We start from the raw sequence: 18,063 nt of genomic DNA on the forward strand, positions 1-18,063 counted from the left end.
ATCTTCTCGGCATTAACCTTCACGTCAGCATCGGTATTAAGACAGAGTAACTGAAGCTCCATTGCAATGTTTACTATCTCACCATAGCACTTATGTGCATTCAAAGTAGTGGAGGCAGATACTACCAATGTACCCTGATAGAAAACATTAAGAAACTTCACAAACCTTTCTATTTTACGCCAATCATTCGTCAAAGGAGGTCCTAGCCTTTTTTCTCCATTATCATACTCAAGGAAATTATCATTGTAGAGCTTATCTTCGCACTCCATCCTATCAAACGCTCCTTTGAACTTAATTGCTCTTGTCAACATTAAATATGTCGAATTCCATCTAGTGGTTACATCTAAAGGCAAACTACCCTTCGTAAATCTACCAGTTTCCACTCGCAGCTCAAATGCCTTTCTCCTATTTGGTCCTGATCTGACATAAGATATGGCATTGCAGACTGAACTAACACTAACATCCATTTCAGTCAATCCATCCTTAACTATCAAGTTTATAATATGCCCAGCACATCTCATATGCATGTAATCTCCATTCAACACTAGAGAATCTGTTCTAATTTGAGAGAAGGTAGACTGAAACTCATCCAAAGCATTGCTATTAGCAGTTGCATTATCCATAGTCACAGTAAACACCTTCTCTATCCCCCAGTCAGCAAGACATTGTAGAAGAGTGCTAGCAATTGTCTTACCTTTGTGATCCAGCACATACTTGAATCCAATTATTAACTTCTTCAACCGCCAATGTTTATCAACGTAGTGTGCTGTTATGACCATATAACTTGAACCTGTTGATAGAAAAAGAAAAGAAAAGAATGAGCTCATATTAGAGAAGAGAACATGATCGACAATAAGAATGATCATAATATACTTGAAAAAAACATACCTGTTACCGAGGATACCCAAATATCAGTGGTGAGTGACACTCTTTGCTTACTCTCAATAAACCATTGTCTAAGTGTGGCCTTCCTCTCATGATACATTTTCACTATGTCTCTTGTTGTTGTCCTTCTTGAGTGAGGCTTATACAAGTTTACCTAAACAAATTATACAAGATAAATTTTGATTAGTAAAAACATATATAATAAAGAAGTTGCTAAGAGAATGTTAACCATGTTAAGAGAAGACTAACCTTGATGCAAAAGAATCTTAATGCCATGGATTCTACAAACGACAATGGTAGCTCTCCTATCACCACCATCTGGTTAAGTGCTTCTCTGAAAACATGCTCAGGCACTCTTGCACTATGTAGGTTTCCTTCTTGATTAATAACCTTCTGTCCTTGCGTAGCATCTTGACCTTCTTCCCACGCCTTGAATGCCTTACATATATTGTTATGATTCCATAAGTTTTTTTTCCCTAACTTTGTAGCACATCCTAACTCCTTCCCACAATAGTTGCAGGTACATCTNCCAAAGAAATAATCATTGTAGAGCTTATCTTCGCACTCCATCCTATCAAATGCTCCTTTGAACTTAATTTCTCTTGTCAACATCAAATATGTCGAATTTCATCTAGTGGTTACATCTAAAGGCAAACTACCCTTCGTAAATCTACCAGTTACCACTCGCAGCTCAAATGCCTTTCTCCTATTTGGTCCTGATCTGACATAAGATATGGCATTGCGGACTGAACTAACACTAGCATCCATTTCAGTCAATCCATCCTTAACTATCAAGTTTATAATATGCCCAGCACATCTCATATGCATGTAATCTCCATTCAACACTAGAGAATCTGTTCTAATTTGAGAGAAGGTAGACTGAAACTCATCCAAAGCATTGCTATTAGCAGTTGCATTATCCACAGTCACAGTAAACACCTTCTCTATCCCCCAGTCAGCAAGACATTGTAGAAGAGTGGTAGCAATTGTCTTACCTTTGTGATCCGGCACATACTTGAATCTGATTATTAACTTCTTCAACCGCCAATGTTTATCAACGTAGTGTGCTGTTATGACCATATAACTTGAACCTGTTGATAGAAAAAAAAAAAGAAAAGAATGAGCTCATATTAGAGAAGAGAACATGATCGACAATAAGAATGATCATAATATACTTGAAAAAAACATACCTGTTACCGAGGATACCCAAATATCAGTGGTGAGTGACACTCTTTGCTTACTCTCAATAAACCATTGTCTAAGTGTGGCCTTCCTCTCATGATACATTTTCACTATGTCTCTTGTTGTTGTCCTTCTTGAGTGAGGCTTATACAAGTTTACCTAAACAGATTATACAAGATAAATTTTGATTAGTAAAAACATATATAATAAAGAAGTTGCTAAGAGAATGTTAACCATGTTAAGAGAAGACTAACCTTGTTGCAAAAGAATCTTAATGCCATGGATTCTACAAACGACAATGGTAGCTCTCCTATCACCACCATCTGGTTAAGTGCTTCTCTGAAAACATGCTCAGGCACTCTTGCACTCTGTAGGTTTCCTTCTTGATTAATAACTTTCTGTCCTTGCTTAGCATCTTGACCTTCTTCCCACACCTTGAATGCCTTACATATATTGTTATGATTCCATAAGTTTTTTGTCCCTGACTTTGTAGCACATCCTAACTCCTTCCCACAATAGTTGCAGGTACATCTGTCTCGGCTTCCAGGTACTCTTGTGAAGTGGCACCATACACCGGATCTTGGCGTAAGTATCCTTGGAGTCTTATTTTGCTCAGCAGCAGTTCCTCCACCATCCGATTGACCATGAGTTTGTTTTCTTTTACCTCTTATATTAGAATCCGGTGTCAAATAGTCTTCTTCCTTTTCATGTTTGTACCTCTCTCTATCTTTGTTATCATGCTTTATACGAAAATATAACTATATATCTGCATTTTGTTAGTCTGTTATAAAAAATATTCTATACTCTAGTATAGAGTTTAGCATAACAAATTATTAGTACGCATTGTTTAGTATATATTTTATGGACCAACCATTCAAAGCCATAAAAAAGTTATAAAAAAAACGACTTAATGAGAAATCCGTCCCCTAAATAAAATATATGTAGTTATTGGTATATATATGTATTTTTAGAAAAATAATATATCTCCAATTTTTTTGTTTTAACATCCGAAAATAATATATTTTCAATAATGTGTTTTTTTTCATTCTACAGAACTTTTAACATGAAACATTCAGACTTATTATTATTTTTTTTAACAGCTTCTTTATTACGAAGAATTAGTAAATATTACAACTTAGTTCTTGTAATAGAAAATAAGGAACATAAGTATAAACATGGTAACAAAGATTGTTTGAGATCTTTCTTTTTGATAACAGATCCGCTGGCCTATTGTTGTTTCTTGGTGTCCACTTGAAAGCTACCTCATCAAATCGAGTCTTCCAATAGTTAATATTACGAATCCAGTTATAGCTTCTAAAGTTAAGGCTCTTACCGTTGAGTATATATGTAAGCTGCTTGCAGTCACCTGCAAATATGACTTTTCTGTGTTCTTTGCTCCAACTGTGTTGCATCGCAATGAGGAGTGCTTGTAACTCACTTTCCAATGGTGATTCAGTGAAAAGACTAACAGCTTGACCAGCACCAATAAATTCACCTATCTCGTTGCGTACAATCCGTTTTGATTGTCTTGTATCATTATTGAAAGAACCATCATAATTGCACTTGAGCCATCCACCAGGTAGTTGTTGCCAATTTGTACATGTAGACATATTGGCAGCGGACTGGGTGTGAGTAGTGATTTCGTCGTTTAGGCTCTGAAGATACTCTTGTGCTTGTAGCCATTCATTTGCATCTGTTATGGCCCTAACTGACACCGAATGCGAGGAGAAATTTCTTTGTTGGAAGATTAAATAGTTCATACTTGTCCATAATCTCCATAGTATGCGTAGAGCAACTTGATGTAGTTGTGGATTGGTTTGGGCAATAGTTTTTGAAAGAATGGCATCATTTTATCTTCTAGAGAAACATTTTCAGCCAAAGTGATGTTGATAGGCAATCCAGACGCTCTCCAAACTAACTGGGCATAAGAACAATCAAATAGTATATGTTTTGTAGATTCTTCAGCTTGACAACATCTTTTACAGACAGACTAAGTGTTGATATGTCATGTTTGTAGATTCTCTCCACCGGCAATAGAACCCGACAATATTTTCCAAAGAAAATGTTTGATTTTTGGAGTTGTATGTTGTTTCCATACTTTGGCTTTAAGAGCAGGGTTACTTGGTGGTGGCTGAATTTGTGGATCATTATAGAGTTGATTTGCTAGCCAGTACGCCGATTTAACGGTGTATAATCCACTCGTTTTATATTGTCATCCCAGTATGTCTTGAGAAGTATGCTTACAGAGCTTGAGAGATAGGATTAGGTTTGCATCTTCTTCAACAACCAGTTCTCGTATTAGGTTTTCATTCCACTGACCATAATGGCCATTAATCCAATCCTTAACTAGAGGATAAATAATCTAGTGACTCTTTGCCTAGGAGGTCTGGGCGGATGTAGTGGCAGCCAGGGATCAATCTATACATTTACCGTTGAACCATCTCCAATAATAAAGTGCATGCCTTGTTTGAGTAAATCACGACCGTGCATAAGTGATTTCCAAACAAAAGATTATTGTCGTTTCTTAGTAGCATTCAGTATATTTGTGTCACTGAAGTATCTAGCCTTTAGCATCAGAGCCATAAGACAGGTTGGGTGTTGAAGAATTCGCCAAACTTTTTTCCATAGTAAGGCCAGATTAAAATGCTCTATGTTTCCTAAACCCATGCCACCTTCTGATTTAGATCTGCCATTCGATTCCATTTAAACCAGTGCATGCTCTTTTGGTATTGCTATCACCCCACCAGAATTTTGACAATACACCATTGATTTCTTCACATGTCTCTTTAGGGAACTTAAAAATGTTCATAGAATAAACTAGTTACGCAATAGCAACTGACTTGAGTAGGAGCTCACGACCTCCTCCTGATAGAAATATTTTGTTCCAGCCTTACTCTTGGTTTTGACCTTATATGTGATAGAATGAAACATCTCAGCTTTCTTACTAGCCACCTCTTCTGGTAGACCAAGATATTTTCCTCCTCCACCTTCATTATGAATTCCCAATATGCGTCGCATTCTTGTCTTGACCTCTGACTTAACTCTCTTACCAAAAGTTATTGCCGACTTATTTAGGTTGACAGCTTGACCTAAGGCCTCTTCATAGGTGCTTAAGATGTTTTTCATGGCTTTGCAGGATTTGTCATTGGCTAGCATGAAGAAGAAAGAGACATCAGCAAATAAAAGATGTGTGATTGATGGTCTATGATCACTTATTTTCATTTCCTGCAATTGTTTTGCTGTCGCTGATTTTTGAACCAAATGGGATAAGACTTCTGCACATAGGATATAAAGATAAGGTAATAGAGGATCTCCATAGCTTATCCCCTCTTTGTAGTAATGTAACCTTTGGATAAGCCATTTATAAGCACTGAAAAGCTGACTGTTGAAACACACTCCATTATCCATTTGATCCATCTTCCGTCAAACCCCATGTGCTGTATAGTTTTTTCTAAGAAACTCCATTCTAATCGGTCATAGGCTTTCATAATGTCTGTCTTGAGAGTCGTGTAGGACTTGGACTGTCTCTTTCGTGCTTTTAATGCATGAAACACCTCATGTGCTATAATATTGTTTTTTGTGATCATCCTACTGGAGTAAATGCTGCTTGGTTCTTCGAGATTATGCCTGAAAGATGTTTCTTGAGTCTGTTTACCAAAATCTTGGAAATGATTTTAAAACTGACATTGCAGAGAGCTATTGGTCTGAATTCTTTTATAGTAGTTGGTACTTCTGTTTTATGAATGAGACAGATGTTAATATGGTTTTGATGTGGTGCCATCTTGCCTTCATAAAAAAATCGGTGAACTTCTTGCACGATGGTGGACTGGATGTCATTCCAAAATTGATGATAAAAAGCTCCTGTAAAACCATCTAATCCAGGGGCTCGAGGCTGACCAATGTTGAAAGCTGCTCTTTTAATTTCTGAAAGACTAACCTCTTTTGTTAGCTCGTCATTTATTTCTGGCGTAATTCTTCTGTCAAAGCCCTTGAAAACTTCCTCTTGGTGACTCAATGATGGTGTTGATGACTGAAAAAGTTCTCCAAAGTATTTAACCGCAACCTCTACTGTCTCTGTATCACCTTGATGATAAACTCCATTCCGGTCTGTAATGGAGAGAATTTTATTTCGAGCTTGTCTAGTTTTGACCACTAAGTGAAAAAACTTTGTGTTCTTGTCCCCTGCTTGAGCCCAAGTGTTTCTGCTTTTGAGTTTCCAGAAATTTTTTTCATCAATGTATACTTAATTGAGGTCTCGTTTACGTTGCTGCCTCTTCGTTGGTGTAGATGTGCCAGAAGAAACTGCTTTATCCAACTGAGCTCGTATTTGTTCTATTTTATCTTTAACATTTGTTATGTTTCGCCGTTTTAATCTAGAAATGTGTTTTCTACAATTTGTCACTCATCCAACATTGCTATTATAGCATTGCCATGGTACTGACATACCACCCTGATAAAACTGAATCTATGAAGCCTTCTCTGTTCACCAAATGACTATCGTATCTGAAGCAACCTTGTCTCTCTTCTTTCTTGTCTGAAACAGGTTATCAAAGGCCGATGATCAGATTCTCCAAATTCCAAGAAAACTGTTTCTGAAGAAGGGAAAAGCTCATGCCATTTTGTGGTCGTCATTGTTCTGTCTAAGCAACAGGTAACAAAATGTTTCCCTCTCTTTCCTGCCCATGAAAATTTGTCCCCTTCTAATGTAAGATCAATAAAACCACAATGTCTCACCATATTTCTAAAACCCTGGAAACTAGCCTCTGGTCTTAAACATCCCCTTTTCTTTTCACTATTACCTAGTAAATCATTAAAATCACCAATTATAAGCCAAGGTAAATTCCTCCTTTGGATTCCAATCTGCTCTATATGTTCCCAAAGGTCATTCCTATAACTTGGGTTTGGGTGGCCATAGACAAAAGAAAAATAGATTCATTTCTATTACTTTTGACATAGCAATCTACAAGATTAGGAGACTGAAACAGAACTAAAACATCAACAGAAGACTTCCAGAAAACTACTAAACCACGACTTAGACCTAAATGAGGAACTGTTACATAATTGGGGAATCTTAGTTTACAACTTTGTCACAGATGTAATCATCTTGCTGCTTAGTTTCGGAAAGGTAAATGATGTGCAGAAGATACTTCCGTGATATCTTCTTAAGGTGTCGAACCGTCAGGTCTATGTCAAAACCCGGACAGTTCCACCAGACTGTCCTCACGAAGGAAGTGGTGGTTCAAACTTGTTATTAGAAGAAAAGAAAAGAAAAAAAAAACAATTGTATTGGATTTTCCAACTTGGTATCCAGTTCCCTCCCCAACCTTTTTATGGGTTATCGGTGTTCCGTTGATGGCTCTTGGAAAGCGACTGACGCTCTTGCAGGTGCAGGTTGGGTTTGTTCTTCCTCTCAAGATTCGAGGTCAAACATGGGAGCAACCAATTTCCGACGAAGTTTGTCTCCTCTACATGCTGAAGTATAAGCTTTCATTTGGGCTATGCGGTGCATGATCGGACATGACTATCGGGACGTGGCTTTCTACACGGACTGTTCTGACTTGGTGAAGATGGTGTCTTCTCCTCACGACTGACCGGCTTTCACCCCCTACCTCGACGACATCAAGATAGATCAAGCGGAGTTTTCTTCCTTTTCCCTATCTCTCGTTCCCCGTAATGCGAATGTAAGTGCGGATTTTTTTGGCACGCCAAGTGCGTCTATCTCTGTAGCATGTTTTGTTTGTAAACAATTTACCCCCTAATTGGTTTTTTTGAGCTGATTCGTTTGTTGTCAAAAAACAAAAAACAAAAAGAACTTGGTATCCAGTTAAATTCGGGTTGTCCGTATACCACTCGGATAAATTGATGAACAACACTTGGAAAAATGCAAAAAATAAAAAGTATTATTACATTCATCATCATTCTCAATTTCGTTTCTATCTCACAAAATAAATAAATTACAAAAATGGCAATGTGATTGATATCTCGCTCACTCGCTTTCGTCGGTGAAGGGGGAAAAAAAGCGAAATTTCGCCGCAAAGTCCACACCTTTGATCGATCTTGATTCTGGGTTTCTCCCAAATTGGTATCGAATTCGATTTCTTCAGGATCTCATCTACCCACAAGAATCAATCATGCTTTCGTTATCCTCTTCTTCTTCCTCGTCGTTGCTTCGTCCGAGTTTACACTGCCATGATGGTTCTTCTTCTTCTTCTGGTCGGTCCGTCGTTGTACCAAGAAGGAGTGTTATCTCGTTTCGTCGGAAAGTCTCTTGCTGTTGCATAGCTCCACCTCAGAATTTGGACAACGATGCCACTAAATTCGATGTATTAATTTTGTTTTTACAATTTTGCTATCAATTGTTTTGTCTTTTTTGGCTCCTTGCATTGTTTTTCTCCAAAGCAATTTCGTGGACTGTGGTGGAATCTGCCTTAAATACTTGTGATTTTTTTGGTTGGAACTTGGGGTCTCTTGTCTAAATGTTTTGATACTCTGATGATATATATCTGCAGAGTCTCTCTAAGTCAGGAGGAGGAGGTATGCGTAAACAGCGAGAGCCTGAGAATGATTCTGATGTTCTTATTGAATGTCGAGATGTTTACAAATCGTTTGGGGAAAAGCATATCTTGAAAGGTGTTAGCTTTAAGGTACATTGAGCATACTTACTACCTACCCTTTCTTAAATCCAATGTAAAAAGGATGGTGTTACTCATCTTGTAAGGCGTTAGCTTTTAGGCTTCCTCACGTCTTTTTGTCAGTCTAGACTACCTTAGCGAATTTCTTTGCTACTCTTTTGCTCTTATTGACAAACCTCTGGCCATATAAAGTGTACTGCTTTGGCTATTTGTAGCATTGAATTGATGATAAGTAAGCTGTTTTATCATATTTTGAACTCTTGAAAGTCCCGGGAATTGCAAAGAACTTTAGTGTATATTTATCTTTTCTCTTACTTGTCTTGGATCTTCAGATTTTGAAAGTCACACAAACATTTAACCAATTTTTGTGTATGCAGATTAGACATGGGGAAGCTGTTGGGGTGATCGGTCCTTCTGGGACTGGGAAATCAACCATTTTAAAGATCATGGCTGGACTTCTTGCTCCAGACAAGGTCTGCAACTGTCTCTACTCTATCTGGCAGATCATAACCTTCAGATTATGGATTGTCTTTGATGCTTGGTTTTCAGGGAGAAGTTTATATACGAGGAAAAAAACGAGCTGGTTTGATAAGTGATGAGGAAATATCAGGACTTCGTATTGGCCTGGTAACTGCTGTTCTGAGATATGATTATCATGAGTCGTGGATTATTTGTTTCGAGTTTGTGTATATAAATGGCATTTTTTTCTATCACACAGGTATTTCAGAGTGCAGCTCTCTTTGATTCTCTATCAGTTCGTGAAAATGTTGGTTTTCTACTGTAAGATGTTATTCTTTAACGTCCTATATAGCCTCATTTTTTGCCTTGCGGATGCTGTTTTGTTTTTAGACATATTGATTAAACTTGTCTATGGTAACTGATTACAGTTATGAAAGATCGAAAATGCCGGAGAATCAAATATCTGAGCTTGTGACACAAACCTTAGCAGCTGTTGGACTGAAGGTATCTTAATTCAGTACAACCTTCATAACATAGGCTAGTTAAATACCTGGTGAATAGTCCACATCCAGCTTATTATTGTTTTTGTTTCTAATAAGATCAGGGGGTTGAGAATCGATTACCTTCTGAGCTATCTGGTGGAATGAAGAAAAGGGTTGCTTTAGCTCGTTCACTAATTTTTGATACAACAAAAGAGGTCATAGAGCCAGAGGTAATCTGAAGATCTGCTCATGTTGTTTCTTCTCTAGAGGCTCGACTCCTGCATCTCATAGTTCATGATGAAAGTTTAACTTATCATGTGGCGAAAATTAAGGATTCATTTATGGGTTTTGAAGTTACTTTGATCATGCGCTGCCTTTTCTTAGGTGCTCTTGTACGATGAGCCAACTGCTGGACTCGATCCAATTGCTTCAACTGTAGTTGAAGATCTTATACGGTCTGTTCACATGACGGATGATGATGCAGTTGGAAAACCTGGAAAAATTGCGTCTTATCTGGTTGTAACACATCAACATAGCACCATTCAAAGAGCTGTAGACAGGTTCTGATTTCAGTCCATATTACAAGATATGCTTTTTGCTTTTTGCAGCTTTGGCTTCATCACTTAGGAAAGTTGTGTTTCTTCTTCCGTTCAGGTTATTGTTTCTGTATGAAGGAAAGATCGTTTGGCAAGGAATGACACATGAATTTACAACGTCAACTAATCCAATAGTTCAACAGGTCCCTTCTTTTCACATGTTCACATCTAATATCAACATGGACGTACTTGGGATGCAGTTTGAGTCATTAATTTTTGTTTTGTATCTCTCAGTTTGCTACAGGCAGCCTCGATGGACCAATCAGATACTAGGGGACGCAATCTGAGACATTTTGGGATTGAAGAAATGACGAGACACGGTTGGCACACAACATATGTCTGGATTCTGGCAACCTCTGGCTTCCCATTAAGATTTGCAAGAAACCGTCTGAGAGCAATTAGTTCTCCAGAAACTTCAGTTCCTCCTAAACAAAGCTTAACCTACTTGTAAACACTCTTTATTCTTAGAAGCATAGATCAGGAAAGCATTGTAAGTTGTGAGATTTCACTATATAATGCATAAATGAGGATTGGGGTTATAATCTACCAAGAACAAGACTTGCATTCTCATACATACTGAAACTTTTAACAGAATCTCCAAAACAGTAGTAACAAATGTATATATACACAAACATTACTCATCTAGAAGAAGAGAAAGATGCTTTATTTCAACTGCCTAACTTGAAAGCATCAACAAAGAGACCTAAGCAAACACCAGCTTTCCAGAAATTCATAAACACAACAAAAGACTGCAACTTCCCTGAAAACATTGAAGAAGAGGGTCTCTTATACATAAGCATACCGATTCCTTCGATCGCAGCCACGACGATTCCAGCAACAAGCACGTCCCAGTCACCGGTCTGTCCAAGAATCGTAGCCAATGCATTGGCAGTGTAGAAACCAAGAAGCAGCAAAAATATCTTCATTGGGAAGTTTTTTCTTGCAGAGTTTATCTTCCCAAGCAGCTCTTTGCCTCCTGCGATCGCAATTCTACCCAATCGAGTGCTACCGAGACCGGTCCTGTCTCCATTCATCTCTTGTCCTCCTCCATCATTATCTCCAGGAACAGGAACAGAAGAACCTGTGTCTAACGCAAACGCTATTTTCCGGTTTGGTCTCCTCATCTGAAAACTATTGAACAAAATGAAGAAACTTTTCAATAATCAAACCCAATGATGATTACGCCTCAAATTCAAAATATTTGCAAGGTTGAAACCAATGATGATGATTTTATGCACAGAATCGAAACGTGAAACGCAAAAACGGTACCTTTTCATGATGGGATAAGGAAATGAAGTAAGGGTAATGGAGGAAGCTCTTCTTCTCCTATGGAAGACATTTATCATAAAGGAGAGACCTTTATCAATTTCCAGAACTGGGGAGACGCGTGAAGCTTGAATTTGGCATGCCATTAGAAAACAAGTCTCGATTTTTTCTGAGATTTAGGGTTTTTTTAACTACGTCACAGCGAAGACAAAACAAAGCTTAGCCCGATTGATCTTAAGAGGAAAAAGCAAGAAGCTTGAGTCGAATGAAACAATGGAGATCGGAGAAGATGAGTGTCAGATTTGAGAAGATGAAGGTTCTTTTAGTTTCATTTCATCCACTTCACACAACTTTTTACTTTTTACATTTTACTTCACACAGTTTTTTTACTTTAGGAACAATTTTTCAAAACCTCTAGAAAGCTAATAAATCTGTTTGGGTCAGCCAATCGGGTTTCAATGGTCGGTCGGTGGTTTTAATCTGAATTAGTGTTGGTACTTGCGGTGGCCATGGTTTAGGCCTTTGTTTGGTTTTGTCTTGGGTTTATTATTAGAGTAACATGTGTTATGTGTATCATTAAAAATAAGATTTCCTTCCAAAAATAATGATTAATAATACTAGAAAATCTGGTCTAATTATATTGCATATTTCTATATTACTTTTTAATGAAAATCCTATTCTTTGTCCAAAAATTAAAATTAACATTGCTAAAAAGTAAAAGCATAGAAATGAACCAAATTTAAACTACACAAGAAAAACAAGGGGCATTCCTTTCGTTCCTGCATATCAAAAAAAACAAAAAAAAAAACGAAGGAAGAAATGGAAGGGATTGCTCCATCATCACTACCAGACGACGTCATAGAGGAAATATTAGTGAGGCTTCCGCTGAAAGAACTAATGCGACTCAAGTTGTCTCTTTCAATAGAATGGAGATCGAGGATCGAGTCTCACGGTTTCCCCAGACGAATCCGCAGGAACAACCCAAAACTGCACCAGGTCTTTGTCCTGTTAGCAAAATACATCTTTAGATGTTTATATGTGTTTTCCAAGTCTGGTTTTACTTTGTGTTTCTCTATTTTATTTCATCTTGCTTTCCCTTTCCTAGTGATTTTGGCTTTGATGTTCTTTATAGCTTTTAGAGAGAGTCTTTTTAATCATTCTTTGAGTACTGTTCAGAGACCAGACCTAAATTTAATGGTAAACAGAGAGGTTTTTTAAAAGTTTACTTGGAGATTCTTGTGTGACTTTCGAACGAACGTTTCCATCGCATTAAAATCTTCACATGGACCTTTGGCATCTAAGTATAGTTGCAGCTCCTTTTCAGCACATTGATGCATTGAGAGCAGAGGAGAAGAAATAAAATGATAAAACAGTTTGCACAATAAAGTCTAATTCAAACAAAGAAGTCCTTATTACAATATCAACAAATCGAGTGCACCAAGATTTAAGGAGCTAGACGATTGAGTCCCCATTATCACCCATAGATCATAATCTAAACTATTACCCATCTTACTAAGAGTCGAAAACTACATGACGTTCAATAAAGTCATTAACAGATCCATCAGTGCACTTATGAATCATCAGTTCTGTAAATTCACTACCAGATCCATCAGTGAAAAGTAAATGTTTGGCATACCTCTGTAGGACTATCATCTGAGACTTAAAATGCTTCCTCACCAGTTCTCTTTCCTTTAGAGCTTTCACTTTTACAAGCTGGAGGCTAATTCTATCCTCGTGGTAATAAGCAAGTTTTCAGTCAGTCCAATAACTCAACAATATCTATCCCATCATATATCTGAGAATTCTTCTTTCATAAGCATCCCACTAACCCAGAATCTAATACACGTATGGCTCTTCCACTTTGTAATCTCGGAACACTGCCCTTAGATATGGCGTCTTCAGTGTCCCCTGAAACATCATATAAAATTCTTCATCGGGACCAAAGTTTTACTGATCAAGAAAAATGATTTGCACAAGGTGAGCTACAAAAACAGAAACACAAGCTTACTTCATTAATTATAACATCATCATTTCCTGGTAAGCAATTTAACTCATAAAAGTATATCGAGTTGGAAGTACTGATGATAAAATACAAAATCCAGGACTCTACGGAGTAGTTACAAGGAACTAACTGGGTAAACCAGTGATCACAGTTATCCGAAGAAGATATCAATGGTGCTATTGGAAATAGTATCATGGATGATTTCTTTTTTTAAGGAGAGAAGTGAACTGTAGTCCAGACCGTGGTTGTTTTTTCTGGATTGCAAAGTAAGCACGATAGGTATGATGATTGATGAAATATGTTTGTGATAAAACCAAGTTGCAGTATGATTCGAGATCTTAAGAGCTTACACAACTGTGCTTGGGAACCCTACCTGCCGCTATGATAATTAACCACTAGTTTCTTTGTTAGTCTTATATGAATGTTGGTGTTTTCTTTGATGTTATTGCATAATTTAGTTTGACTATTGCATTGTATAACTGTGAAAAGCAAAGCAAAACGAAAATTTAGTATTCAAAATTGTCTCGAGGACCATGCATATATATGCTTACCAATCACAAGCCAGAGGAATCAACCAGAGCTGAGTAAGACGCATTCTCGTCCAAAGCCGTCATGATATCCCTAGTCACCCTTCTATTTCTTGTCCTGAACACTACTTTATGATCTAAACCAGTCAATTCACACAGTTCTAACCTCTGAGATTGGGTTGAATCCATGTCAGCATCCCAACTGTCTGATATAATATATCTTTCACATTCTCAATCTTGTCCTCTGGTACTAAGATTTTGTTTTGAAGGAGCGCTAGATAGGCTTGAATAGCCGCCTTATTTCGGACCTGGATCAAGTGAAAACAATATATTCATGTAAGCAACATGAACTTTCTGAAATAGAGTTTGAGATGCAGAGAATTCACATGAACCTTTGGATATTGGTGGGCAAGGAGTTGTAGAAGATGAGAGAACGCTTGAGTGCTGATGAGTTCTGAGACAGAAGCAATAGACCCAAGTATTCCAATTCCTGCCTCTACCTTTTCGAATTTCTTTGAAGCTCTTAGTTCGATGGCTAAGGAATCCATGACTCTTGTGTAGAAACCCAACGTATAAGCCTGAAATCAAATGGCACATAAGCTTTACGTGGAATCTACAAGCTTTGACAAAATCTAATCGAAACAAGTAAAACTATAAAACCAACCTCTTGATTCCGATATATCTTGTCCAAGAGCTCATGAATTGTCTGTGTCAAAAGAAAAGTGTTAAACATAAATATTCAGGATTGACACAGTAAAGTAGAGGACAATGGTGTTTTTACTTTTAGACAGGGTACAATAACTCGGTCATATTTTTTGTACTCTTGAAGTATCCAGACGATGTCATCACAAATCGCAGATTCTCTAGATTGTTGTTGTTTAGCTTCACCTTCTTCGCTCACACACTCCAGTAATGCAGAGAGTGAAGCTGTTTTAAGCGACTCTTGTAACCCTCCAATTGATATTACTAATCCAGACATTACCTGTTTGCTATAACAATGGAATTTCAATAGCTGAACAAAGCGTGGGAACGAGAACTCCGTAACCTACAAAAGAATAGATAACTTATAGTCAGATAAACAATAGGAAACATAAGAAGCAACGCAAGAAGGCTCCAGGATCTGCATACCGCCCATTGTAAGCTTGCTTTGTTGGGAACAATTTCTTCCAGTGTTTCTCTATGAGGTATGAAAGGGACAGTAACAGTTTTGTGATACAAAATCCTTTGAAGAGCTTTTGCAGCGGTTTCTCTTAATTTATCCATTTTCTCCATTCCTTGCTTTACAATACCTCCAATCAGATGGTTAGCGAGATTTGAATCCAAAAGCGAGGATGAATCATTGTTATGATCACCCGCTGAGTTCATTTCGACCTTCTTACAGAGCATATATGCACATTTCTCAAGTCCATGGATTGCAGCTTCACGAACCCAAGAACCAACATCACCTCTGTTATCAACTGAATAGTCATCAAGAGCTTTCAGTAAAGTAGTTACCACTTCAGTCTTGATAAGAATAAAAAGAGACAGGTCATTGTTTTCAGGATCACTAGCACTCGCTGAGTAAGAGTCTCCCATCAATTGTATTGTTATTAGAGAGATTGATGTTTTATCGTCTGTGGGGATATCATGTTAGCTAATTATACTTTGTTTGGCGGATTCATTAGCAGCTTAAAGGCAGGAGCTTGCATCAGTAGAAGAATCTGAAATTTAGTATTGTTAACCAAGAGAGCTACGTTTGTCATATTAGCTTAAGAGTTTTGAAAGCATCTCTATAATAATGAAGAGGAATCTGATCACTGAATTTGTTACCTTGGTTTTTGCATTAAATAGAGTTTAGTTATCATTGAATTTGATTTTAGGATTGTTTGAATAAGTCTGTTAGTATTAGTCTTTTATCTCATGGATTCCACTTTTCTGTACTTATGTTTTCCTTTAGAACCATAACATTAATGCCAAGTCGTGATTGTGGTAGTCCTTTCTCCATTGTCATTTCTTGAACGTTGCTTGATATTTAGGTATTGTTAAACACTTGATCGAAAACAAAGTTTGCCTTAGTGTGTGAATATATTAATGTTTCATGCGATTTTCAGGTTTCTCTTCCCAAGTTCTTGCTCAAGGAAATGAGATAGGTTTTGCTTCGCAAGTCCCAGCCACCGTGGAAGCTGTCAAGACACCTTACTCAAAGATTGTCTATGACGACCATAACCATGAGCGTTACCCACCTGGTGACCCCAGCAAGCGGGTGTACGCCAGCATTTTGATAGGTTCATCAAGGACCTAAAGGTATGCTATCCTTCTTTGTATTTAAAGGCCTTCTCTTGTCTTTTTTGTTTGTAACCTCTGGTTTGTGTTCTCATAAACGTTTTCTATTTATGAGCCTGGTGATCTTGAAAAATCTCAGCTTGGATTAGCTCATAGCTACAGCAGAGCCAAGGTGAAGTTCAATGTTAACTGAGTGGATAACATGGTTATTCAAGCTATTTTCCTCCTTGACACCCTTGACAAGGATATCAATTCCTTTGCCATGAGAGTCAGGTTTGTTTTTTGCTTTTCCCTTTCAGATTCTGTGTTGCAATTTACCTTTGAGAAATATTGGTAGCTGAACGGTTTACAATGTTCTTACAGGGAATGGTATTCGTGGCACTTCCCCGAGCTAGTGAAGATAGTTAATGACAACTCTCTTTACGCCCGTGTTTTTTTTATAGCAATGAATAAATGTGTTTTTAGTATCAATTGTTCTGAGACGGTTATTTTCTTACTGTTGACAGGCCAGGATTTATCACCAGTTGACCTGAGCAACGTACAGACCTTTGCTCAGAGAGTTATGGATCTTGCTGACTACAGGAAGAAGCTAACGTACAGACCTAATTTGGCAGCTTTGATTGTATTTTTATTTTTGAGCAATGTCGGTTGCGTTTCACTTTTCAGTTTTACAGGCTGTAAGTTCTGCAATCACATGATTACTTCGAAAAAATATCATTCGAAGTGCATATCAAAATCTCCCATGCTATGTGAAAAGATTAAATGGCTAAATCCAAACAATAATTTTGTGTCTGTTCAGATCCACACGTTTAATAAATTTATAAAGTTAGTTTTTTTACAATATATTATATAAAATAATTAAAAAATTGAACTCAAAATTCGAATAAAAAATAAAAAAATTCTGACAAAGTGATGAAGTGATGGCTGAGTTATTGACTTATACGGCTGACTTATGAAATATTTGTAAATTTATATAATTATAACTCAATATTTAAATGTACAATTGAAATATGAATATTACAATTATTATAACCAATAAAAAGTAATAATTATAGAGAAAGATTGATTTTTACACATTCTCACCAAAATGTGTTAAACATACAACACATGACGTTTAGGGGTTAGTGTTAGGGTTGGGGTTTAGGGTTTGAGATGTAGGGTTCAGATGAGTAACATTATTTGTTTTTTTGTTTTGGTTCTAATGTGTTTTAATGTGTCTTAATGTGTTTGGTTTAAGGTGGTAATATGGATATACTAATATTATTACCATTTGAATATTTTTTTTAAAAATCAAATCTTTTTTTGGTTATTTTCGGTTATGGGTCGGTTTGATTAATATATAACCATAAATAACTCAAAATATATTGTAATTAAGTAGATTAGCCTAATATAACCGAAAGTAAGCCGAATATAACCGAAATTAACCAAACATACCAATTCAAAAATACCAAAATGGAAAAAATATTTTTTTCGGTTCGGTTCGGTTTGGTCGGTTATTTAGTCATTCTAATTTGAGGGTTGGCTGAGTTATGGTAAAGTTATGGCTGAGTTATGCAACAGATATATTAATTTATTATATACCTTCTCGAGAATACAAAAAGTGTTGTTGGGGAGGCGCAAACAATGTTTATTGTTAAGAACCACACGCGTAATAAATGAGATTTTAGCGATTTTTTATTTAAAAGGAATTCAAAATTTTGAATTTGAATTTTTAAATTTTTTTAATAAAAGTATTTCTCAAACAATTGACTGATATGGCTGAGTTGTCTA

At 37.0% G+C, this 18,063-nt stretch overlaps 2 protein-coding genes and 1 long non-coding RNA gene across 3 annotated transcripts; 2 read left to right on the forward strand and 1 right to left on the reverse strand.

The window, feature by feature from the left end:
- Positions 7,984–10,780, forward strand: LOC104701133 (protein TRIGALACTOSYLDIACYLGLYCEROL 3, chloroplastic). Its single transcript, XM_010416773.1, has 10 exons — positions 7,984–8,390; positions 8,577–8,711; positions 9,077–9,172; positions 9,249–9,326; positions 9,418–9,479; positions 9,587–9,662; positions 9,763–9,870; positions 10,025–10,200; positions 10,295–10,379; positions 10,471–10,780. Exons 1-10 carry the CDS (start codon positions 8,199–8,201, stop codon positions 10,507–10,509), a joined length of 1,047 nt encoding a protein of 348 aa, XP_010415075.1. The 5' UTR covers positions 7,984–8,198; the 3' UTR covers positions 10,510–10,780.
- On the reverse strand, positions 10,781–11,890 carry LOC104701134 (ycf20-like protein). The gene is made up of 2 exons (XM_010416774.2): positions 11,506–11,890; positions 10,781–11,367 (listed from the first exon to the last, which is right to left on the reverse strand). The coding sequence occupies exons 1-2, from the start codon at positions 11,646–11,648 to the stop codon at positions 10,905–10,907; spliced, it is 606 nt and encodes a 201-aa protein (XP_010415076.1). The 5' UTR covers positions 11,649–11,890; the 3' UTR covers positions 10,781–10,904.
- Positions 16,091–17,021, forward strand: LOC104701136. Its single transcript, XR_753757.2, has 4 exons — positions 16,091–16,314; positions 16,409–16,566; positions 16,657–16,696; positions 16,800–17,021. It is a non-coding gene; the product is annotated as an uncharacterized LOC104701136 (long non-coding RNA).

The sequence above is a fragment of the Camelina sativa genome, chromosome 7 (genome assembly GCF_000633955.1).
Source record: "Camelina sativa cultivar DH55 chromosome 7, Cs, whole genome shotgun sequence".
NCBI classification, from domain to species: Eukaryota; Viridiplantae; Streptophyta; class Magnoliopsida; order Brassicales; family Brassicaceae; genus Camelina; species Camelina sativa.